This window comes from Leptodactylus fuscus, chromosome 2 (genome assembly GCF_031893055.1).
Source record: "Leptodactylus fuscus isolate aLepFus1 chromosome 2, aLepFus1.hap2, whole genome shotgun sequence".
Lineage (NCBI taxonomy): Eukaryota > Metazoa > Chordata > Amphibia > Anura > Leptodactylidae > Leptodactylus > Leptodactylus fuscus.
The window spans coordinates 250,970,320-250,997,075 of record NC_134266.1 but is presented as its reverse complement, the minus strand read 5'-3'; the positions used below and the strand labels follow the sequence as shown (position 1 = coordinate 250,997,075).

General features: G+C 43.9%; 1 protein-coding gene across 2 annotated transcripts; it reads right to left on the bottom strand.

Annotated features, from left to right (window-relative positions):
* Positions 1 to 1,062: 1,062 nt before the first annotated feature.
* On the bottom strand, positions 1,063 to 22,378 carry RCBTB1 (RCC1 and BTB domain containing protein 1). 2 transcript variants are annotated; one of them, XM_075266027.1, is made up of 12 exons: positions 22,217 to 22,378; positions 20,154 to 20,321; positions 16,035 to 16,185; positions 15,475 to 15,641; positions 15,028 to 15,186; positions 13,662 to 13,769; positions 9,939 to 10,078; positions 8,288 to 8,478; positions 7,891 to 8,017; positions 6,973 to 7,124; positions 3,990 to 4,120; positions 1,063 to 1,794 (listed from the first exon to the last, which is right to left on the bottom strand). In XM_075266027.1, the coding sequence occupies exons 1-12, from the start codon at positions 22,376 to 22,378 to the stop codon at positions 1,654 to 1,656; spliced, it is 1,797 nt and encodes a 598-aa protein (XP_075122128.1). In that variant the 3' UTR covers positions 1,063 to 1,653. The 2 variants fall into 2 exon arrangements, with proteins under 2 accessions (XP_075122128.1, XP_075122129.1); XM_075266028.1 differs by lacking the exon at positions 22,217 to 22,378 and adding an exon at positions 20,727 to 20,746.
* Between the last annotated feature and the right edge of the window lie 4,378 nt (positions 22,379 to 26,756).

Genomic DNA, 26,756 nt, shown 5'->3' with positions numbered 1-26,756 from the left:
TGCTGCGATTTCCAAAACCGTGCCTGTTAACCATGATAAAGTCCAGGTGGCAGAAGTGATGGGTTCTGATTGAACCGACCCACGTGTTCCAGGTGCTGCAGCAGCTGCGGTAGAAGGGCGCTAGAAAACTCAGGCACCTGATCCAGCAGGATAGCCCCCAGTCTGTACCGCAAGGGTGTCCAGGTGTCTTCGGTATTTAGGCACGGATGAGTGGTGCAGGTGAGCCGGATCTCCCAGAGCTGCGGAGTATTGCAGGAGCAACTGGCAAGCAGGAGAGGGGTTGAGGAAAGATGGCAGGTGTTTGGTCTTGTCCAGATAGATCATGGATTTGAAGGCCTTTAATTGTACCCACAGTGCTCAAAAAACACCCCAGCATGGTATACTGGGTCCTGGGGGAAGACCCCTGGGTGTCGGGATCAAAGATAGTGTCAACAAAATGCAGGATGGATTACAATAAGAATTGGCCAAGCACGGAGCACTGGTTCATGCATTTGCTCTCTGTGGCTAGCCACCCCCCATTCCCCTTGACCACAGAATCCAGGGAGTGAATCCAATAGAGTCAGAGTATATTTCAACTTTGGCATTCTGAAGACCAGGACTAGTCGCCAAAGATAATACCACAGGCTCAGCTACTGATGTGCTATATAAGCTCTGTAGTGTCAGGTGGGCGGTGTCAGGCAGGGGGTGTGACTCAGAGCTCCAATCAGAGGTGGCCAGTGTCAGAGCTCAGAATCACACCCCTTGTCTGCTCCTGCCTGACTCCACCCCCCTGACAGTAGAGACTAAACAGTATATCAGGCACCAAAACTAATGGCACTTATTTGCTGTTTGTTTTGGTCCCTTTCTGAACTTTCGTCATTTGGGAACAAGCTATTTATTTGTTTATAAGTATCCCTATGAAACAAAAACGAGTTGGACATCATCTTTGAGAATAGACGAATAGAAAAATCAGTCATTAAACAAATAGATCATTTATTGTACAAGGCAGTGGAAAGGACTGGTAACAGCCCCGGTACATTATTTTTTAACATTTGCCTCCTTATGGGAAGACCGTGCGACAGATCACAAACATAAAAAGCAAACATACAGTGATATAGACGCATTATTCTAAAACTGTGCAGAGCCATTGCAAAGAACTAAAAGGTCTCAGATTCGTCTGATCAAATAGTGCGACTCATTGCATTATAAATCACCAATTTTTGCCACTTTGTTGCACCTAATTTTATAACCTAAGCCTTGCGCTACACAAAGCACTAAAGGTTGATTTCCTGTATAGTGGCCAATGTGATCTACAAAGGTCAAAGTGCAAATAAAGAGCATTAAGATTGTAGATAAAATTCTGTCTCCGTAGAAGAGATCGCGGCATAACATGATTACCTGTAAGCAAATGTTCTGTGGGCAAGACCACATGACATGTGCGGCCTGTGCCATAATCAGCGGGTACGTGGTACTAAATTAAAATGCCCATCATAGATTTCTACATAGAAATATAGAGGAAGCTTTAAAAAAAAAAAAAAAAAAAAAAAAAAAAAACACTAAAATGAAAGTTTTAGTCTGTTCCTTCATTTAAATAGTTAACATACTTGTGCTACATTAATATCTTTTGATAGGGTTAATGTCCGGTACAGAGATAAATACAGAGAGCTGGGAAGGTCAGTTCTTAAATCCCCCACATTGTCCAGCCTTTACAATGAAGTCCTTAAGCAGCATGCCATCCATTTGCCAAAACGCCATAGTCTGCGTCACTCCTGTGAGATGGTTGACACAAAATTTGAAGCAAAAATCTTCCAAATCCTGAAGGGGAAAAAAAAAAAAAATAATTGGGTTCAATTCACACTATTTTATTTTTCCAACAGTAGATTGAAGCATAAGAATGAACGGTCTATACCAGCTACCTATGGCTGACATCCAATATGCTCAACCTACTCCTAGTATCAATACCAGTTGCAAACCTACTCAATCCATCTATAAGATTTGTACACACCATAGTATAGGGGTCAGTAACCTTTGGCAATCCGGCTGCTGTGAAACTACAACTTCCAACATGATCCATTCACTTCCAAGAAAAGCAAGTATGCATGCTGGGAGTTGTAGTCCCCAAGGTTGCCTGCCCTTGCCATAGGCCATACTTCTAATAGCAATCCCTATTGAAGGGTAGCAAGGTGACCACACTGTATACCCCTACTGGGACGCCTGGACATCACCTATGCGAGGGGAAACCGGTGTTCACTTTCCCTACAGCACCACCACAGGAAAAACTGAGCATTGCACAATTTCCATATAAATCAATGGGTTGTCTATACAATGTACGCAGGACATGTTCTACAAAGCGAGAGACTCTTTGTTGCCACTGTCCACCCTGGCCAAGAGATAAGAATCCTGGATAGAGGATGGGAGTATTAACTGAGAACTTCCTAAAAGTGCATATGGACAAACCCTACTGAATATTATATGGACGGATCACACACCATAAAGTCCTGTAGGTCAATCCGATATCGGCAATCCAGTACAGATACCATGTTCATCAACACAAGGGTGGACAAAGTAGCTTTTCATAGGAGTCAGGTTATTGCCTGAATTGATGGGTTTTTCTATATACATATAAGCTTTACTATGGTGGGTTTCTAAGTCTGAATTCTGGGTAGTGTCACATTGTTGCATCCAACATTACACACTTTCAGACTGCCAGGGAATGCACTGGTAAGCTTTATTTCTCCATGCATAGCAGATCAGTTTTGGACTATAAAGTGTTTGTATATTTGAGAATACAGAACCAGTGTTGTATCATGTACTGTATATTGGAACAGTTATAAGTACAAGTGCTGCGTGCTATATATGTTCGCTGTATGACAAAACTCACAAGGCTCAGCTGCTGCAACTACAAAGGAAGGCCGTCACAATCTGTACATTACTCAGCACAGACAAATCCTGCTGATCTCTGGAGATAACAGCCAGTGCACCTTACCAAAGCCACACACTCAGAACTGGAAGCCGAGCTCACAGCAAACATAAAAGGAATGTATAGTCAATTTTATTTATTAGAACAATGTAATATGCACTTTTTTTTTTTTTTAAATCAGATTTTGTTTACTTCATTTTCTGTACAAGATTATGGGGGCTAACATGCCCAACCTTCTCTTTTGCACCATTAACAGCATTTAGTGACATGCTTTACAGCTTCGTCATGGCCATAGGCAGCAACAGACTGATTGGAGTCTATGGGAGGGTTTTGTTTTCTTTGCTCTGTGGGGGAGGAGATAAATTGATATCACTGTCAGCAGTGGATGAAATGATGGATGTTATGTGTATTCCTTTGTGGTAATACTGTGTTTGTGATGTAAGAGTAGGTTCACATTGATAAGTCTGACAGACTTGGGGGCAGATTCCACCCCCAAATCAGTGGCAAATTCAGCCGAATCTGCCTCCCATTGTTTTCAATTGGCATTGACATTCCGTCATGGGCGAATATGGAGGTGGCAAATGAAGAGGAATTTCTCTTTATTCTCTGCCGTGTGAACCTATCCTAAAGAACGAGACTGCTGCTATTGGGCTAAGGGGGCAGCAGTCTCGGTGAAACTGGACAGAGGACGGAAACCCGGCAGTCAGTTTTAAAACCCATTCACTTGAATGGGTATGTAAAGGTGAGTGTGCGCGCCTGTCTTTGGGGAAACTGTTTTATTTTCTTTTTTTCAACCGGACACAAAGTCCTGCATGTCCGACTGTGACCCGCCAAAAACCCCCCAAAAACCCGTTTCCCTACGGACAAGCAGAAAATGCACATGGGCGGTCATCTTTACAAACCCATTCAAGTTTCCGTCCCCTGTCCAGTATTGCTGGGGCTAAAGACTGAAACAAGGTGGAATGCACTCACCAAAGAACGAGACACCGGGTACAAGGGTGAACCGCACCTTAGTGGACTTAGACAGTAAAAAAAATAAATAAAAATTTCCATGTCTCAATCCTGGCCTGATAGATGTCAGAAGATTTACCTTTGCCTCGTAGCGGACTGCAGCAGAGTGTAAGAGGAAGGCGTTCTCCACAGTTATCCCCCTCTTGATGATATGCTGACATAATTTCTTTAGTCTGTTTTCACAATAGGATGTCGCAAGATCTAGAAGTCCTGCATGTAAAGAGGAGAAAAGTTGACAAAACATCTCAACTAAACAGTCTAAAGTATGCACCAGTATTGCAGAAATGTGGATGGCGTTTACTTTTTCAACAGATCACTCTGGAACATTAGAGATGAGCGAGTAGTATTGGATCGAATATCTCCCCTGCATAGTTATTGGTGTAAAAAAGTGCGAGGGAAGGTGGGAGGGGCAGTAAAAATTTGATGCCCCTCCCACCTTCCCTGGCGCTTTTTTTACACTAATAACTATGCAGCGGAGGTATTCGATCCAATACTACTCGCTCATCTCTAGTTAACACAATTTTGTTCCTTTTTGGAGAGACAAAACTGACAAGTGTATCTTGACAGCCTGTGATACTGAAGATGTGCGGAATTGTCTGTAGATGTACGGCTAAGTTCACACATGCCTTCTGTGGCCCTGAATAATTTAGCGCCAACCTTGCCATTACAAGACAAAACTATCGTGTTGCTCCGTGCCACATCCGGCTATGCTATGAAATGCATGGAAGCTGAAACCATCATAAGCCACGGTGAGCAATAACCTCTATTTATATCTGGCCTATTGAGCGATACAGACCATGAGAACGACTTTTAGGACAATACTCAGGACAAACCCTAAGACAATGTGAACAGCCTAGGTCAGTCATTACCAACATTATCACCTTATGGGAAACCTTGATAAAGGTTTGCACATCTGGAAAACCCACCATGCCATTTTTTACATCAGATGCTTGGTGTAAGGGCATTTGATACTTCCATGATGCCTTGTCAGTGCTATAATCTGGGTCATATAGGTTTAGCACTTTGTAAGGCATCTGAGAAAACTGGAATAAGCTGGTCTTCCCTACTGTAAGGGGCTGTTCACACAGGGAAAAATAAAGAGGAATTCCTCATAGCTGCTGGCTTCTCATGGTCACTGCACTTTGTTGAAGCTTCCGCCGATTAGTCCCAGATGTACGGGCCTAATGAGTGGAGAGTCGTAAGCCACGGACTCTATGGCAAGATCGAGCAGGACTCTTTCTGTGACAGGATGCAATCTCTGTTTCGCCTTGAAAACAATGGGAAGCTTAATACTGGCAGATTCTGCTCTGCCCCCAATTTGGGGAGGAGGCGGCAAATTCTCCCCCAATTTTGGTGGAGGAGCCGAATCCACATCATATTCCTATGTGTAAATACCCCCTAGAAGCGACAGGACTCCCTGTTGCTGAATTAAAGGGATTCTTAGCTCAAGACTGAAGGAACTCTTGGCAAAGGTTAGTACACAGTTTCTGCTCTGGGAAAACGAACATACACAAGTGTAGTAAATCTCAGCCATGGTTTACAGTACAGCGTATAGACAGTTCATCAACCAATTCTGACTATTTGATCACAAATGTATAAATCCTGTCTGATCATGACAAGGAATCAGGGACGTAATACATGAAGCATAGACAATATAATCCACGATGATAAAAGTCACCAATGACCTAACCGCCAAAGCCAAGCGCCATTACTCTTTCCTCCTCCTCCTCCTCGACCTCTCCTCTGCCTTTGACACAGTTGACCACTCTCTCCTGTTAGAAATTCTCTCATCCCTTGGCATCTCAGACTTGGCCCATTCCTGGATCTCCTCATACCTCTCTGACCGCACATTCAGCATCTCCCACTCGCACACCACCTCCTCACCTCGCCCTCTCTCCGTAGGTGTCCCCCAAGGCTCCTAGGACGGACCCCTCCTGTTCTCCATCTACACCCTTGGCCAACTCATAGAATCTCATGGCTTTCAATACCATTGCTATGCCGATGACACACAAATATACATCTCTGGACCAGACATTACCTCCCTGCTGGCCAGAGTTTCAGATTGCTTAGCAGCCGTAGCCTCCTTCCTCTCCTCCCGCTTTCTCAAACTGAACATGGAGAAAACAGAGTTCATCATTTTCACCCCACCCCGTATGGCCCCTCCACCTGACCCACCTATCAAAGTTAACAGAACCCCACTTTCCCCTGTCCCACAGGCCCGATGCCTTGGAGTAACACTGGACCCCGACCTATCCTTCAAGACACACGTTAAAACCCTCAACACCTCCTGCCGCCTCCAGCTTGAGAACATCCATCAAATCCGCTCCTTACTCACCCCTGAAACTACCAAGATGCTCGTCCAGGCCCTCAATCTCCCGCTTAGATTACTGCAACACCCTTCTCCATGGACTCCCACAAACACCCTCACCCCCCTCCAGTCCACCTTAAAATGCGCTGCTCGCTTAATCCACCCCACCCCCCGATCCTCATCGGCTGCTCCCCTCTGCCAGTCCCTCCACTGGCTACCTATAGCCCAGCGAATTGAGTGCAAGCTACTAACGCTAACATGCAAAGCCATCCACAACCTGTCCCCTCCATATATCTCTGACCTCATCTCCCGCTACCTGCCCACACGTAACCTCAGATCCTCCAATGACCTCCTACTCCGCTCTGCTCTCATCCGCTCCTCACACAACAGTCTCCAAGATTTCTCCTGTGCATCCCCCATACTCTGGAACTCCTTACCACGACACATAAGACTGACCCCCACAATCACAGGCTTCAAGAAGGCCCTGAAGACTCACCTATTCAGGAAGGCCTACAACCTCCAATAACACTATCACCGCACTGCCATCTGTACAGTCTCCCCCTCTCCTTCTGTCTCTATCCCCTTCCCTCATAGATTGTAAGCCCTCGCGGGGCAGGGCCCTCTTCCCCACTGTGCCAGCCGATCACTGTTAGTATTATATTTACCTGTAAATTCTGTGTACTGTATGTAACCCCCAAATGTAAAGCAGTGTGGAATTAATGGTGCTATATAAATAAACAATAAATAATAATACCTATAGCGTCTTCTGGCGGAAGATCCACAGAGTCTGTATACAAGTACTGTAAGAAGGCATAGTATACTGGATAAGAAAACTGGTTAATTTCTATCACCTCCTTGGAGTTTTCATTCCAATGAGACTGGAACATTGTGCGGAAGTGTTCACATCTATAAGGAGAATAGCATCGTTATACACTTAATAAAATTTGTGTTTTTCCAGAAAACTAATGAACTAACCCATAAACCATCCCCCTCAGATCAGGAAGTGTAGGAGACCTGGCAGGTCCATGAACATACAGCACACATCTTACACGAGGCATGTGGAGAGTTACAGGGCCTGCTGAAATAAAATTATTGGGGAAAACTTACTAAGCCATTGACTTCTGGTATACACGGGTGTTAGTGTGGTGCACAGCACTTTATGTCAAAGATGCATTTTCGCTGCGGACAGGCAAAAGACTCTCACAGGCAGACACTTTGCAAACCCATTCAAGTGAATGGGTTTGAAGACTGACTGCTGGGTTTCCATCTCCTGTACAGTTTCTTGGGCAGAAGCTGGAAACCTGCTGGATTGGCTAAGCGAAGACTGGGCGCAGGTGTGAACCCGCCTAAACTTTATGCAGGACACTGTGTTCTTCCCAAAAAAATTTTTTTTAAAAAAATCCCCACTAGTGTGAACGCCACCTAAGGGCCCCTTCACGCGGCGTAAGCGCTCGGCTCATTCCGAGCCGTACATGCGAGCGCTTCTAAACACTTCCCATTCACTTCAATGGGAGCGCGCGTAAAGCCAGCTTTACGCATGCTCCCATTGAAGTGAATGGGAAGTGTTTAGAAGCGCTCGCATGTACGGCTCGGAATGAGCCGAGCGCTTACGCCGTGTGAAGGGGCCCTTATGGTGTATTTTTCCCCACTTGCCAGAACTATATAAAGTTACCTTATTTTTAAGACTGCCTTATGGACATGGATATCTTTTCCTTCCACCCGGAATTTCAAGTCTGCTGTTTCTTCACTATCAAATTCTCTCTTTAGTGACTCGGCAACTGTTAGATAGTCTTCAGGTTCTAAATACAACAAGGAACATAAGACATGCCTTATCCAGCCTCATCCTACAGTATTAGCCATTATTCAAGCATGTAAGGGATCGCCATTATGTGGAAGAGAACTAGTGAAACTGAAGACTCATTTTACTTCACTCTTCTAAAATGACAATATCCTACGATAAGATCCCAGAATCTTGCTGATAAATTATGTCACCACCAGTGTTTGGGAAGGGGGGGGGGACGGGACCATATAAGTAAGTAACTGAAGTAATCGGAGCCGCCATGACTTACCCACAGAAAGCACGCGCCACATGACCGGTGGGTTTGAAAAACAAGCAAACACATCGTCTGTACAAGTAAAGTTTGTGAGATGAGGGGCGAGAATAATCTGGCCCCGACACGGGCCCCACATGTAGACTTGTCCACTTTGTGACTTGGCAGCAGATGTATGAGAGGAATGACAGGCGGCAATCTCCACTATTCTGCAGAAACAAAATCGGTGACAAGTCGGTGACAACAAGTCTTGAAATGTCTTGACACAAGCGTCATTTAACTTAACCCCTTCCTACTGCGGCTGTTTTTGGTTTTATATTTTCATTTTTGCTCCCTGCCTTCCAAAACCTACAACTTATTTTTCTATTCACAGGCGTACAAGGGTAATTTTTTTTTTAGCCCCCTTAGGAGGCATTTACATACAATCATTAGATCTCTTGCACCACAGACTGCAATGCAACATTCACTACATAAGGAGACTGGCCACAGGCCAAACGCAACAGTTGTTTCCTATGACAGGCCTTGTGAAGGTTCCTGACAAGTGGTTAAAGGGGATTACCAGGATGGAGATTGATGACCTATTGGGGGGGGGGGGGGGGGGGGTGCTTATATTGGGCTCTAGTGTGCAATCCACCCCTCATTACTCGATGTACCGTAGTAAAAATTTAACATTAGAGAAGTTCCTGAGATGAACATAGAAGGTGACAGGAGATTATCCCCTTAAAAGGGAACCTGCTATTTTGTACATCAGCATGTTATAGAGCAGGAGGGACGACACCAATATATAGTTCTATATAACTTGTCATTTAAAGTAAATTTCTGCCTAAATTCTTTCAGAGTCCAGTGCGTGGTCCTACTAAATGACTGTCCGTTATCTTTATATGTACAGACATACAATGAAATCTGGAACCAAGTGGGACCGCCCACTGGACTTCTAAGTAAAGAAAAAGCCTGGAATTGAAAGTACCTATCGCAGCAGAATGTCACCGGTGCCCATACCATGCACTGGATAGAGCTAAGTCTGCAGGAAAGCCCTGCCAAAATGGACAGAATAAAATCCATTTGCAAGATGGGACCAAAATAGATCAATTTGCAAAACAGAAGATTTGCTGCAGTATTACAGGAAAGCTTTCTCCAACCATCAGAACTACAGTGTAATCTTAGTGAGATTCTGACTGCAATGTACAGTAAGACCTCAATGGAGAGATTTTTTATTTTTTTTTTTAAATGGAGAAAATGGGCAGATTTGTACGGCATCTGAATGGCAAAGTGAGGCGTTGTGCTCTGATTTGGCCAACACCAATGGCTTTTTGCATTTCACTTTTTGGTCAATCTGGTGCTTGACCGATTTTTTTTTTTTTTACACATCAAAGACAATAAAATGTGCTTCAATTTACCATGATGAATGCTGCGCCAGCATATATATATATATATATATATATATATATATATATATATATATATATATATTTCAGAAAAAACTTTCAGACAGGAGTTTTATGATATATACAATAAAGTTGTGATGGAATTTTACTAAATCCACATTCATTTATGTCACAGGAGCCAACCAGAGGTGTGAGGACTAGTATGAGAGAGTCTATCTATCTATCTATCTATCTATCTATCTATCTATCTAGGTATAAGAGTAGAGTTTTCCAATATACCATACCTTTCGTTTGTTTCCACTCTAACCGGAGACAGCTGGTTGCTTTTGTTGCCGATCCCCAGCTGGCCATTAGTATTGGCTCCCCAGGAGTAGAAGTAACCCTGATCAGTCAGCCCCATGGTATGGCTGTAGCCACATACAATCTGCAAACAATATGGACACAATTAGTAAAAGAAAATCTAGTAGAAAGTAGGAAGTTTAGTAGCTGTAAGACCAAATAACGATACACTGCTTGACTCCGATTAATGGGGTTGTGCGTGAGAAAAAGCTCACTTCGCAATCCCAAGCTTACCTTTATACACATGCTGGTTCTCGGGGGCCCTCAGTCTTATTTTTTGCAGAACACAACAGGGGGTCAGAAGCCTCATTCCTCATCTTACTCCGCTGGTTCTCCAGTTCTTGGTCACATAACGGATAGAGATGAGCGAACACTGTTCGGATCAGCCGATCCGAACAGCACGCTCCCATAGAAATGAATGGAAGCACCTGTGACGCTGACTTTGCCGGCGTCCGGCCGACATCACAGGTGCTTCCATTCATTTCTATGGGAGCATGCTGTTCGGATCAGCTGATCCGAACAGTGTTCGCTCATCTCTAATAACAGATTTTGCTCTACTCTGTACAACCAGAAAGAGTACACCAGAGTCTGATGTCACAGACCTGGAGTGGCAGGAGAAGAGGCTTTACACAGGCTTTTGGCCCTGTGCTGTATTCGGCAAACTAAGAATGGGGGCAACAGGGGACCTGCATGTACATTAGTAAGCTAATTCAGTGCAGGCAATTCACTGGGATTTTCCCCTATAGTGTTGAGCGAATAGTAGATTTGAATACTTCACTCCCATAGGAATGCGTGTTAGTGGCCGGCTCTTAACCCCTTGGTGTTTGACAACTTACATGCATTCCTATGGGAGCAGAGGTATTCAAAACTATTCGTTGAATACTATTCGCTCATCTCTATTCCCTACATAACCCCTTAGATACTATCGTCAGGATTTCTCACATAAGGACTATTAAGGTGTCTGTGGAATTCCTCTATTGTCTTTTTTTAATTTAAAAAAATTCTCTATTTTGCTCTTAGACTTCCTACATTTATATAGAAACCTTACAATATAATTTGCTTTGGCATTATAAATTTTTTTTTTTTTTTATAAAAAGTCATTTCTGGCTCGTTTAGGCCGAGAAGGACCAGGTTGTACATTCATTATGGTGTAGAGTTCAACAGTTTCTAATCTGTAAGTGGAAACACAATAATTAATTAAATGAGTTCATTAGTTATGTAGCATGTCCATAACCAAAAAAAAAAAAAAAAAAGTTACATACCGTATATACTCGAGTATAAGTCGACCACCCTAATTTTACTAAAAAAAAAAAAAAAAAAAAAAAAACACACGGGAGAAACTTATTGACTCGAGTATAAGCCGAGGGGGGAAAATTCATGACATTCTGTTTGTGCTCATGTTAATCCTAGCCAGCTTCGGGCCTATATGGTAATACCCCAGATGTCACGTGGTCTGGGATATTACCATATAGGCCCGAAGCCTGTGCTAGTAGTAATAATGCTGGCACAGGCTTTGAGCCTGTATGGCAACAGGCTGTTACTGCTACCTTAAGGCTTTGGGACTGTATGATAATGCCCCAGACGTCTGGTATATCATACAGGTCCAAAGCCTTATGGTAGCAGTAACAGCCTGTTGCCATACAGGCCCAAAGTCTGTGCTAGCATTAACAGGCTATTACTACGACTACAGGCTTCGGGCCTATATGGTACTACTAGCATTGTCTTTGGGCCTATATGGTAATATCCCAGACCACGTGACGTCTGGGACATCATACAGGCCTGAAGCCAGCTAGGATTAACATCGGATCCAGAGAGATGAGTAAAACTATTATTTTCTCTCACCTCCCCTGGGTCTGAAAAGACCCCGAGTATAATAATATCAGCAGTGGGATCGTGGCCTGATAGTACTTAAGGGTTTAAAAAATTTTATTTTTTTTTTTTTTAAAAACACATTGGGGGAATTTTTTTTGGAGACAATGAATAAGTGTTCTTAGTTCTTCTGGGCAATCAGGACCTAAATAGAAGTTATGATCAATTGAACATTTCTCTATTCTAATGAAAGATTTTAGGACACTCCCCTTTTTATATGCCATGCTGCAGAATCTTGGTTTCAGTTCATTCCAGAAGTCACAACCATTTTTTTTTTCCATTCAATTTTTTTTAGCAACAAATTGTACTTTGTAGCTGTATCATGTAATTTGCCATTGGGACATTGCAAAAAAAAAAAAAAAAAAAAAAAAATCAGAATGGGGAGTAATTCCCAATATATTGGGATATATTTGTACAAATAGGGATACAGACTTCGTCCCGGTGTTGAAGCTAGGGTCCCACCCCGTATCAATTAGGAAAAAGAGCTTCACACAAAGATGCGTGCTAACAAATCAGGTGTATTTTATTAGTAGAGCAAACGTTTTCGGTCTTGACTCGACCTTCCTCAGGCTCTGTTCAGTGTAATTGTCAGTCACAGATGTTGGTCTGGCTAATAAAGTGGGAGGTAAATGACCTCTGCCGCCGCTATTCCGGGGCCCGCTCACTCCGTGGAGGAATAATGTGTTGCGCATGAAAAGAACGGCACAGTCTGCCACAGGGAAGCGCTTCCCTGTGGCAGACTGCCGTTCTTTTCATGCGCAACACATTATTCCTCCACGGAGTGAGCGGGCCCCGGAATAGCGGCGGCAGAGGTCATTTACCTCCCACTTTATTAGCCAGACCAACATCTGTGACTGACAATTACACTGAACAGAGCCTGAGGAAGGTCGAGTCAAGACCGAAAACGTTTGCTCTACTAATAAAATACACCTGATTTGTTGGCACGCATCTTTGTGGGATATATTCGTATATACTCGAGTATAAGCTGAATTTTTCAGCACAGTTTTTGTATAGAATCTACCATAAAATAGTGGGAAAAAAAAAAAAATGATTTTAAAAAAATTAAAAAATAAAGTAAAAGTTCTAAATCCCTCCTTTCCCTAGAATACATGTAAAAGTATCCCTGTGTCTGAAAGTGCCCGGTCTACTGAATATAGGGGATCTGCAGTGCTCCTGTTCCGTCGGGAAGGGGTTAATAGGAGCACTGCAGATACCCTATATTCAGCCAGGCTGAATTCCAAGTGGGGAAAAAAAACAAAAAAAAAAACGAAAAAAAACAAAACAAACCTCCGTCTTCAAGCTCAGGGAAGGGGCAGACAGACAACCAAAACACCCCCCCCCCTCCCCTTCCCCAGCATCTACTGCACCCAAAAACTCCAACCATTTTAATTTTTGAACTTTTCCAGTAGCTGCTGCATTTCCCCCCCTCGGCTTATACTCAAGTCAATAAGTTTTCCCAGTTTTTTGTGGTAAAATTAGGGGCTTCGGCTTATACTCGGGTCAGCTTATACTCGAGTACATAAAGTTCTATTACAGGCAGCCTATAATAGAAGTGCAATACAGACAGGCCTGGGAGCCTTCAATAGTCTCCCAGCTGTCTAGGTAATGGGTTGACTCCCCTGGACCTCATTCAATTGCTACCTGGTGCGTGACTACAGTATTTAAAGGGTTAAAGCCTGTGATCAGAGCGCACCGATTGCAGACATTGCCAACAGGTTTCCGCTGTGTAATAAAGAAAGACCCCCATGAAGACTTGACATCTGCCATAGTACATAGGAGTTAATCCACACTCTTCTCACCTGGACTATACACACTTGCTGAACAAACACTACTTTACAGGGAATGAGTTGGTTTCCGGTCCCTCCAACTCCAAGCTGACCAGTACCATTATATCCCCAGCCATACACCTGGGGAAAAAATACAGAAGAATTGTGCAAGTTAACCTGAAAGCAAATTTCTACACAACAGCGACAAAGGTCAAGGGCAAGTTTACTAATAGTTTTTTATCAGGATTTGCTGCAGTCACTGAGACCAAATCTGAAGACGTGTCCTAGATGTTTCAGGAGGTTTTGTACAGAAGTGTAAGAGGGCTTCCACAGAGGCCCATAAGTCTTCTGCCATATCAAACTGCAAAGGCTTTTCAATACAAATCTGCAAAAAATATCAAGGCATGCTCCATATGTACATAAATATATGACTAAAGGAGGTCAATGAGGAGATTAAAAGTTCTCACTGCATGCACCAAGTTGAAAAAACATCTTTAGACATAGCTGAGGGTCCTCAGCACCCTCCCCAAATTATTAGAGTGGTGGACTGGAAGGCTATAAGTACACTACATTACTGACCATACTCTACTTGTATATAGCGTAGAGTGTCATAACCTTGGGCCATTACCCCTTCAAGGTACACTCCAAAGTCTTCAGCACCTTAAAACAGGGCGTAGTGCGGAGTAATGAATAACATGAAGGATGTGCCTGGTCAGACACTTCACCCATGATCAATTGATCAGTCCTCCAGTTGGTCAGGTGATCTCCACACTGACCTGCCAATTCACACATCAGCTGGAAGTCTGTTTTCGATGCAATTTTACGAGAGAGCATTAAATCCAGGCTCAGAGAGTCCCAGAAAGGCCACATCCTAGGAATATACGGTCAGTTTATGAAAAGGGACTAAGCCTTTCACCTTCAAGATTTTATCTTTGGAAAGTATAAAGGCTCTCGAAGCAAGTGAGGTTTCAGAGCAGATTAATAATGGAAGCCGAGATGAGAAATGGCACGGTTTGCTAATCTCAAAGCATTATTGGCACTGGCCTGCTGAAATGTACGCAGAAGTGGAAAAGCCACTTGGCCGTATTAAAGCCAGGTTATTTATGTGTGGCTGATCGACATACACTGCCAAAAAGTTATAATGTAAAAAGGGTTTGCACCAAGGTGAAGAAACCAGGGCTCAAGAGCCCTCATCAAAATCCACTTGCAAAGAACTGTGTGAACATACAATGACAATCTAAAATTTAGAGGTTTATTTGCAAAAATGATCCTCAACAAGGAAGAAATTAAAGCATTGCCTAGTTCAGAAGACTATTAAAAGCTCCCTAACAATATTCCAAAGATGTTGCTGAACCTAGCCATACAGAAAGAAATACTACTAATATATATATGACCTCACCTGTCCATTGTCTGTTATTGCCATAGAACACGTTGGTCCAGCTGCAACTGCAATAACTACCTTGGTGTGTAACTGGGCAGACACCCGGCGAGGTACCGGCTGATTTGCCGTGTTCCCAGAACCAATTTGTCCACAGTTATTGTATCCCCAGGCAAACACCTAAGTGGTGAAAGACAAAAGATGACAAAAATGCAGGGCAGGCATATTGAAGACATTCTGCACAATGCACTGGCATAACCAAACTACAGCTCATGTACACAGACAGTAAGAGCCTATGAAGCGGTGAGTACAGGACTGCACCCCATTAGGGAACTCATTACAGGTGATCACGTCCCATGAACAAGGCAAACTGCGATCAGGATATGGACAGCAGCTCTTCTAACAATAATGGATTCGTGCACAGCACACAACTCTTACGGTAGTCCGTATTTTGACATTAGACATTACCTCTCCATCTGCCGTTAAAACCATAGAGTGATGGGAACCACAAGCCACTTGCGTCACCTTCTTTGCCAGCACATCAACGCAGATCAGAACAGGAATGGTTGCTTGGACAGTGTTACTATTCCCAAGCTGGTTGTAGCCATTGTGCCCCCACGCATAAAGCTCACCATCTGCAAAAACAGGAAAATGGTATTACCAAGAGTAGTAGTGGGCAAAGTAGTGATTTGGACAAATTCTGAGCCATTTATCATCAGTTTTCCCCAGCCAGATAACCCTATTGATCTCCATAGAAATGGTACCACGACTTTACCTTCCTCTGATCTAGGAGATCACTCCCTGTCTTCAGTCACATTAGAAATACCATAAAATGTATGAAGCTTATTACATGCTGTTGAAACAGACATCAGTTAAGGCCAAAGTCTTGAAGAAAAGCCTCCATTTCCTTGGCTGCATCTTAGAATACTCTTCCATTTATTCAGGTTAGCATAGAAATTTAGAAACCTGCAGTGTATTATAAGAAGGCATCTGCATTGAGGCTGAGATATTACATGACCATTACATACCTTCAGTACAGGCCAGGACATGGGGGCCGCTGCCATAACTAATGCAGGTGATCTTCTTGCCGCAGAGGACATCCAGTCTTCTCGGGGTCATAGTACTCTGGTTATCTCCTGTCCCCAGACAATTACTGCAATTCTGCCCAAATGCAAATACCTGGAGACAGTGTTAAATCAGAGTTAAATCTGTCCGAATATCTCAGATATATGTCTGCAAATGGAATACAAAATGAACATGTCCACAGCCTACAGAACTCTCGATGTCCGGCACGTGTCACCTTTTCTCCCATTGAACATAAGTCATAATATCCACATCCCAATGTAGGGAATACTGCAAAATCTACACACCATAGCATCACCTGACACATCAGTGTATGAAATGCAAGTCTAAGCAACTCCAGCAATCTTAAACCAAGCTGTACTGGAATAGGATGCACCAAGTATATAGTATATTCCGTAGATTTACAAGGTATTAGCCAGACTGACAGCCAGGAATTGCAGCACGCTTATATAAGCCCTTACTGTAATTGTACTTACTGTATTACATTTTATGTACACATAGATCAGTTTTATGGGACATTGTTAAAGCAATAAAGCAAATCTGGAAAATCATTTTAGAAGCTCAATAAAAAGATCCAGTCTCAAAATAAGTGAAAGTGACTGCATAAAATACTGCAAAGCACAACTAGCACTTCAGGTGACTGTTCAGACTAAGCTGCCCTAAGTGTGCTTGAGGAATAACTACAATGATCACCAGTCTTGCTCTCTGGCAGCTTTATTTCTATTTGCTAGAGTAGGTATAGACTAGCTGCCATGTTGTCTCCCATACACTCCCATATCTAAATAACATATAATGCAATAAAAAGTGAAGTTTTAATTTACTGCATCTGGCGCTGGATTTTTACTGACGAATTTCATTAAAACAAGATATAGTACACTTATATAAAAGCTTAACATTTGTCACCCTTAGTTATAGTGGTTAATCTGATATACACGTGCTCAGAGTCACATGAAGGGCTAGTTCACATGGGGCAAGAGGGGGCAGATTTTGGCACCGAATCCACCTCAAAATCCACCCCTCACAATAAAGATCTATGTAGACCGCTAACATTTTTTTCCGTGAGCGGTTTGTTCCGGCTCACGGAAAAAAAGAACCGAGCTGCCCTTTCTTCAGGCTGATTCAGCCCCGGATTCCACCTCGCGACACCTCCCTCAGGACTAGGTCCATTCATTTGGGCCTAATCCGGAGAGAAAAGCCGCGACGGAATGTGTTCATGCGAAGCCCCGTGTGAACTAACCCTTTAAAGGTAAAATGCATTCATGAAGAGTTCATCATACATAATAGGAAAGACCAGAAACCTAAAAGGGGATTCAGAAGAGCATAGATGAAAGGAAGACGACTAGTATATGTACACAATAACATAACAGGAAAGTTATCAAGATACCCGAGGGATGAAATCTTACAACATTCCAGACAGGTGAAGGTCCAGCAGCAAGCTGGAAAACTACCAGGAACGTGGATATGGATCATTTAAAGTGTGTTCAGGTTACGTTAACGGGGCTCTATTACTGGGAAAAGTCATTTTTAACTAATCACATTCTTACATAAGCTTTAGAAAGATTATTCCACACCTACCTTTAGTATGTAAATTGCCTCAATGGCTTCTGTATAAGTCTGTTTTTATTCATATGCTAATGAGCTTCCAGCCAGCACAGGAAGTTCCCAGCAGCACTTGTCTCTGCTATTATCTCCTATGTGTGTGTGCAAACAGGAAGCGAGTCATCAGCAGCAGCCAGTGCCATAATAATAGCAAAAGGGTGCACAATGCATCGTGCACCAGTCTAAGGGCTCGTTCACATCAGTGTTGTGAACTCCGTTCTGCAGGTTTCCGTTTCCTGCCTAAAACAGAGGCAGGAGACGGAAACCTGCAGGAGTCTCTCTCACCCATTCATTTGAATGGGTGAGAGAGATGTCCGGCCGTGAGCGGCGGTGAGCGTTTTATGCTCTCCGCCGCGAAACCGGGTTTTATAAGCCGGACACAGAGTCGGACATGCGGTTCGCGGCGGAGAGCATAAAACGCTCACCGCCGCTCACGGCCGGACCCGGTCTGTGCTTTCCGTCTTCTGGCATGCAGAAGACGGAAAGCACAGAACGGAAAGAAGAACGCAGGTGTGAACCTAGCGTAATTAGCATATAAATAAAAACAGACTTATTCAGAAACCACTGAGGCAATTTACATACTAAAGGTAGGTGTGAAATAGCATTTCTATAGGCTATGCAAGGATGTGATTAGTTAAAAATGACTTTTCCCAATGATAGAGCCCCTTTAACCCCTGCAGAGGCCTAAAGCAAGCTCTGTATACTCCCATCTCTGGCTGGGGAGGCTCCACTCAGGTCCCTGTTCTGTATGGACATTCAGTCTGCATGCAAATGTGTCAGCCATTAAGTGCCTGAGCAGTGATGTATTGCTTATGTGTGGGCTGGAACACTGAGGACCAGCATGGACCTGCTCCACTGGATTTACTTACTTTAATGGGGTCTATAAAAGTAGTCTACCACCTCCCCCATCAATCTGCAGAATTTTAATTCATTTACTGAAGATAAATTCTGATGGGAAACACTCCTCTATAAAAACTGCAATGGGTATTGTCCTGTCAGTGGGGTCACTGCTGTATAGACCTGGATGGGACATCGTTGGTTCATTATTTTGGGGACAGCCATCCACTGCTGAAGAGCAGGCCACAGCTTGTGGGGCGGCCTAATTCGTCCAACAGTTAATTCAGGGAATGTGGTTAGACCTCATACATGCTCAGTACTAGATACCTAAAAGGGATCAGAAGCATGCACACTGTTATAGCACATATATCCCTATACCACACTATACTATGCTTTGTTTGGTTTGCAATATGACAAAGCACATGCTCAATACTAGCAAAAAAAGCATGCCTAATCCTCAAATAATGATAGGAGCATAGAGCCCCTCCACACAGTCTGAGGCAGTAATGAAGAGCTGACCCATGGGACATGGAGTGAGCAAGGACATTCCACTTCGGTCTGTAACGCTATGAGCCCTGCTGACATAGGACATCACTCCCAGAGTTTAGGGAAGGGGATGCCGGCAGAATATCTACAGTAAGCTTAGTCCAAATTAAAGAAGACCTTTCATGTACTATGACATCAACTATATAATATATTGCTAGAAGTCTGAATTGGACAGTATGTGTCCCAGCTGCAGAGATTTTGGTGCTGTTCGTTCCGGCACAGATATCACTGCAAAGTCAGAAGGGCCAGCCTTATGTCAGAGTCAGGAACACCTTCCCTGACAGTACTCTTTCATTGGAAGGGAGATGTTTCTTACAGCCTAGCAATGATGCTAGCCTGTAAGGCCTGGCTTTCTTACAGTGGAGGGATATTGGTGCCGAAACTAAGTGCAGATATCTCTGGAGCCGGAATGCATACCGGCAAAGCTGACAATGCCCTGAATTCAACTACTGTCCGCTTTCGAGTGGGTTAGAATAATAAATACCACTGATGTGAGGTCATGAAGGGCAGTCTTTAATAAATGACCTGCATTGCAACGGAAGAGTTAGACAACGCCTTTAAATGCATATCATGCAGTGAGCCAGAGTATATAAGCTGTCCCTGCCAACTGACCATGTATACCCATTACTGTACATAGAACGGAACGAGACAACCAGTGGCAGCGCCAGTGCAGGCTACTGGATCCCTACAATCAGACTAAACTCATGCTAGGGGACAATCCCTCCATATAGTCCAAGGCAGTATACGGCGGCTCAATACAGTGATAGCTATATAACATTAGAACGCCATACAGATTGCTGGTTGTATCAAGTCTTATAGCTCATAACCAGCACAAAGCGACTATTAAAACAGAGTGTCAGTTCCACAATGGCATTATTGGTTTGGGATGCATGTAGAGGGGCTTTTAATAAGAATCAAACTGCAAGTCTGATTTGCATATCTACAATATATGGCCACTAAGGTGTGTTACATGAATGTTATGCTCCTACATAGTACTATTTTGGGAAGCATTTTGGATCTGATAGACTCCCTTTAAGACAAGATAAAGCAGGTACAGCATGTATATGCCAGAATACACTTACCTCATCATTGTCAGTGGTGTAGATGACTTCATTTGCACATGTACCAAACACGCACGCTTGTCGGATGGATGCCACCTCTTGGGGTGATAGCAAAGTAAATAACGGCCACTTCCCAAAATCCACCATATTCTGAAAAAGTTTCACATTCGTTGTAGGCAGTCTAAACAGCTAGCAATTAGAAAAACAATATTGAAAATCAAGCCAAGAATAGCATGCAAAAACTAAATACCCCCAACTCGGGCCCCCACTTCCTCACATCTACATCCTTTATTAGGGTACACCCACAGTGAGAATGTAAATACCAACTGAAAGGTCCAGGATACTTTCATGTCTCCAAGCAGAACATCCACAAGCTGTGTATAGAATACCACAGAGTAAGGCTATAGGGTCACGTCTGTGCCAGAGTCCTAGCAGAAAAAAGTCCTGCAAGGACTAAAAACCTAACACTCAAAGAAGAGACACTGTTTCAGGCACAAGCGTGACCATGTTGTATGACAAGTTACTGTGTAGCCTCAGGAATACATAGCCTAGGCCTACATAACTTACAATGCACGACCAAAGGCCACAACTCACGTGCAGGAGGCCATACGCACACCGGCGCCTTCATTCTGAAAGAAGATGCCACCATTGCTCCATTTTGGAACCACGCTTGTCACTAGGTGTATGCTGTCTAATCAGGACAATGGAATACAAAGAAGGTGGTGAGGCAGGCAAAGAGGGGCGTATCCTAAAATAATTGTCCATTAATTATAATCAAGGTAAAAACTGCAGCATAAGACCTCACGTCTTATCAGCCCCATTCTACAGGAGGTTATTCAACAAACAAACCTACAGCAGAAAGCCGAGGGTGCGGGTTAAAGGGAGTCTATTACCCGTATCCAACCCTGCAGGCAATAGGTTTGGGTCACCTGAACTAATACAGTTTCCCCTTTGTGAATCGGGAGTCTATGTTGCAGACAATATGGCAGGGAGCTCTTTGGAACAAAGCATTGTCATTGCTCCAAGAGTTCATATGTATATTGACAAAGAGGTGAAATTTCAGAAATGGAGGCTCTGAGAGGAGGGTGTTTGACTCAGGTGACACCAACCGATCTCACTTTTCCCCAAAACTTCAGCATCCAACACCGCGGCCTATTCCTGATGTCTTGTTTTGGTGTAAACCCCCCGCCCTAGGTGACCGCTGAGACCAGAGGCCACAGAACATCACAGGTGACATATGAGTGACATTCTAGAGCCATTACTTAGGCCATAGTGGTCACGTGCGGTGGGGACTTCTGCCAAAACAAGACCCTGCAGCAGCAGTACCAGACTGCAGTGGAAGATACAGGGGCGTTGGGGAAAGGGGAGTATGGGTTATTCTATGTTTCACCTTCCCCAGCAAAAATTTAAAAAGTTATCCTAGAGATCCAAGAGACTGAGACCCTGTCCACTTAAAAAATGGCTACTCACGGACCCCATAAACATCAGGTTTGAGTATAAAACCAGAAGACAAGTCCTGCTTGCAGGACTTCTCTCCATCAGTTTTAGGCAGATTCTGCAGTGGGATCTCCTATGCAGACTCCAACACTAGTGTGAAAACAGACTTAAAGGCTGCATTCACATGGTGCAGCTTTTTGTGGATGAATGCAGGTTAAAGAGTCATAACCAGGACAAACACCTTGATAATGATGCAGATGCAGAGAAAGAATCATTAGGATTTCTGGAAATTAAGGCATGATCATTACTGCTACATGTGAACAAGGCTCTAGTCACGGCTGCTGAGGATCTGCAATGGAAGTGCCAACTCATGATGGGCTCAAAGAATGAAAGTGCAAATAACATCAATGTGAAAGTGCAAGTCAGGGCGCAGAAAGCAATAACACAAGTGCCCACAGAAGATGCATCCTGCTCTACCTGCATAGAGAACATCCTGCATATACGGTAGAACATCCTGCACATAGACCATAGAGAGCCGCTCACAGCACCTGGACCTGCCCCTGCATGATGGCAGCTCCCCTGCCTGCTGTGCCCTGTCCCCAGCTGACCCTCCATATATAAGGGGATTAGAGCAGACATGCGCATACCGCAGGCTCCGGGGACACCGGCTCTGGTGTGATGTCCTCCTCAGCAGACAGGACACATCTCACAGTCCGGCAGCCTCTTCGCAACCGGTGCTGGGAGCGCAGCGCTTGACTGGGCAGCCTCTGACGGTACACGAACAGCGACCGGGGCGGGGCAAATGCCATGTCACGTGATTTGTATGTCAGACTTTACCAAAGGAAGCAGGAGGCTGGGACACAGCAGGTTAAATAACGCGCGCTCATTGGCTGGCGAGTTTAAGCGGATCTCTGATTGGTTCCCGCCTCCTGATATATAATGCATGAGCTGGCGACAGAAACATTCACTTGTGTGATAGTCATTGGGGTGCTGGTTAGAAGATGAGGTGTGATTACACAGGCCAGGGACAAGCTTGTGTTGTCTACGGGAAAAAAAGACAAATTTAGGTCCCCAAAAGCCCTGTCCTTGGTTCTGCCTATCCCCCTTCTGTCTTCACATAGTATAAAGTCCCTCATTGTGGCCCCCACAGTATAAGGCCCCAGTCATGGTGACTCTCACAAGTAAATGTCCCCTTTAATATCGCCTCAACATTATAACGTCCCCTAGGTATAACGTTCACTCCAGACCATCAATATGGCCCCCACAGTATAATGGCCCCTTGTAGCGCCACAGTAAAATGTCCCCCTCAATGTAGTACAGAAACATAATGCCCCAGTCATTGTGGTCCTCACAAATGTCCCCTCCTTGTGGCCCCCCTCAATGTCATACAGCAATATAGTGTCCTAGTCGTGGTCCTCACAAATAAATGTCCCCAGCATTATAACGTCCCCACAGTATAATGTCCCTACCATCAATTTGGCCACCACAGTATAATGTCCCTTCATTCTGTCCCCTACAGTATAATGTCTCCTCGTTGTGGCCCCACAGTAAAATGTCCCCCTCAATGTCATACAGCAATATAGTGTCCTAGTCGTGGTCCTCAGAAATAAATGTCCCCAGCATTATTACGTCCCCACAGTAAAATGTCCATACAATCAATGTGGCCCCCACAGTATAATGTCCATACCATCAATGTATCCCTCACAGTATAATGTCCCTCTCAACGTGGCCCTCACAGTATAATGTCCCAGTATATAATGTCTCCTTATGGTGGTCCACTTTAGTCTCTACTGGCAGTGACTTAGGAGTAGTAGACTCAATGTAATGACATCACTAATACCTCCTTGGCTGCTTCCAAGCTGTCTGCAGTACAGACAAGCCAAATGCTGAAGCAAGGAGTGGACAGCAACCTCCATCATTGTACTCAACTCAATCTGCATCAGGAGGACATTTTTCGATTTTCACCATCCAAACCCCATGAGTTTTTTTACTTTTCTATTCACAGAGCCATATGAGGGCTTAAAGGGGTTGGCTACTTTCAGACCAATATTGACAAACAAATGTACAATAGAAAGATATACAATGTTGCAATATACTTTCTGTATCAATTCCTCACGGTTTTCTAGATCTCTGCTTGTTGTCATTCATTCTCTTACTTCTTGTGGATAAAACTCTGACCATGGTCATGTGATTTACGGTCCACGGTCATGTGATTTACAGTCCATGGTCATGTGATGATACACAGATGCCGCTCGTTATAGTCACAGCACAGTAATCAGATATCTGCCTGGTAATCAGCTGTGCACCTGTGCGCTCATCACATGACCATGGACCGTAAATCACATGACCATGGACCGTACATCACATGACCATGGTCAGAGTTTTATCCTCTAGAAGTAACAGAATGAATGACAGCAAGCCGAAATCTAGAAAACTGTGAGGAATTGATACAGAAAGTATATTGGAAAATTGTATATCTTTCTATTGTACATTTGTTTGTCAATATTGGTCTGAAAGTGGCCAACCCCTTTAATGTTTGTGGGATACATTGTACTTCATATTGAAAAGATTCAGGTTTTAGGGTGGAATTGGAGAAAAACTGAGTTTGTGCAACTTTTTTATGGGCTTTGTTTTTACTGCATTCACTGCATTGCAGCCAAACATGTCCCCTGTATTCTATGAGTTGGTACGATTCTGGGGATACCAAATATAGTATATAGTTTTATTATCATTTTAACCCCTTTATAAAAAAATCCTAGACTTTGCAAAAATAGTTTTTAGCACTTTTTGACACCCATAGTTTTTATATTTCAGTGTATAGGGATGCACAGGGCGTCTTTTTTTTGTTATTTTGGGGAATGTCTAGTCTGGTCAGTAGAGTTGAGTGCAGTAATAGATGATCGCTAGGGGATATTGGAGCATTGCAGGAAAGTCATACAAGCTGGGTCGGTACACGGGAGGTCACGAGGTAACAGAGGGTACAGCAGGAGAGTAATCATATAATACGGGGTCATTCACTGGAGGTCACGAGGTATCCAGATCGCAGGTCAAGTAGAGGTGGTCTAGGAGGCAAGCAGGGTCATACACGGAGGTCAAACAGGAAGGCCGGGAAAGGCTGGACAGGCAGGAGTAGGAGCGCAAGAGAGCTGATTCCCAGGGAAACTGAATAACCAGCGGCGGGCCAAAGACAAAATGAGGCCTAAATCTAAATAGCCTCTGGCCCGCCACTGACCCCCTGACCCCAGAAGCACCGGTTCCAGTCCCAGGAGGAAACCAGCAACCCCATCAAACTATTGCAGAGGTTCCGGTCCTCCCCTTCCAGAGACCGGAAGCGCTGGAGCTAGAAACAGAGCGGGCCGGCACAGTGGAGTCTTCAGTGTCGGCCCGAAGTCTAACAGCTTCCCCCTAGAGTGCTGACATCTGACTCTGCTCTTCTGAAGTATATAGCAGCCAAAATTTAATATAATATGTCTTAAATGTACCAAAGTTGTGCTGAAATGTGGCATAAAATTCTGTCTCAAAATAAGCCAACTAAAAGATGGTATAGACTTAGACTAAAAGGTGCTGTGACTATAAGTCACGAAAAGATTGAATTGTGGGATCTTTGTCATATTAGAAGTCACAATCAGAAGGGTAACTTGAGCCCACTAGGACCCAGCTCAAGGGCAGAGGCACCTTTAGGAGCCCCCTCACAGACCTGGTAGTGATTGCTAATGTGGAATCCCCTATAACTACACCCCTGGTCACTGTTGCAGGACCCTAAGGGTAGCAATGCAGCTCCATTCACTTACATTAGTAAAGGAGTTGCAGTGTAACATGGTGATCTTTAACAGGAGTTGCAGCCAAAGTTATCATGTAGCCCTTTTCTTAATCATCCAGCACCAACCCCTGTGGTAGAGCTGGTGCACTTTCAGACTGTTTAAGATTACATCATTTGTAAATCTGTGCCAGGCTTTCCTGTATGAACAGGAGCTCATATTCAAAATGAAACTCTACGGGTTCCTGATTTGTCTCCATTTTAGCAGATTTGTACTCCGTGTCTGATCTCCCTATTTCTTTTGAGCACTCAGTGTCTGGTCTTATGCCTCATGCACACAGCCAAGTCTGCTATCAGAATGCAGTGGAATTCACTCGAATATTAGGAGTGACATCCAAGTGGATTCCATATTGCATTCACGTCTATGGGGGCTTCCAATCCATTCTGTTCCAATGACTTAGTACAGGGTAGAACCTGCTCTATAGTTATCCATTTCATTGGAATGGAATGAATTGGAAGCCCCCAATAGATAGGAATCCATCAGAAGCTCACTTGGTCGTGTGCATGGGGTCTTAGGCTTCTATGTGCTTTCTTGAACATGGAAACCAATTTCATGAAGCCCAGAGACTGTTCAGAGCACTGTAGTCCATGATGCGACAGAGGAGAAACTATTTGTACGTGCCATGTGATTCAGCGCCCTTGATTGTGAGTTTGTGCGAGCTATTGCTACATGGTTGATACGCTTACATAGCGGTGAGGTTTCTATTGTTCTGTTCTATCAGAGGAGCAGAACAATGGAAAACTGGGCCACTAAAATAGTGGACACCAATGGAGCTCAACAGACCCCATTAACTATAATGGGGGTCCTTCAGTTGTCCATTCTTTCTAACTGAAATTGCCGGATGAAAAAGTTTTGCGTGCGTGAGCTTATAAGCAGAACCCATACAACAACAAGGTTCTATGCACCAGTGTGCAAGGGGTATGCTGGCAACACTCAATAACTTGTTCACAGTTTAGATTTTAGTTTTTATGCATAGTGTGCAGCATTGACCACACAAGGTGAGTGCATCAAAGACATAAGAATATATCTTTACCACTCCACCAACTGTAGTAGCCTTCTTCAAGAGGTACCACTGTACTGATTCCACTGACGTTGGAATTTTTTCTGTAGACCCCACCATTCTTGAGCAATCTGTGCTGTTAGTTTTGGTGCCTGATAAGCTAAGTAGGCAATGTACTGTGAGGCGGGCAATGTCAGGGAGGGAGGAACAGGAAAGAGGAGTAATTCTGAGCTCTGACAGGCCGCCTCAGGTCCAGGGCCAAAATACGGGTAGCTGCAACTGGATGCCGGTGCAGTGCATTGGCATCCAGTCACGCACTCCGCTCCTGATTAGGCCCAAATAAATGGGCCTAGTCGGGAGGGAGGTGTC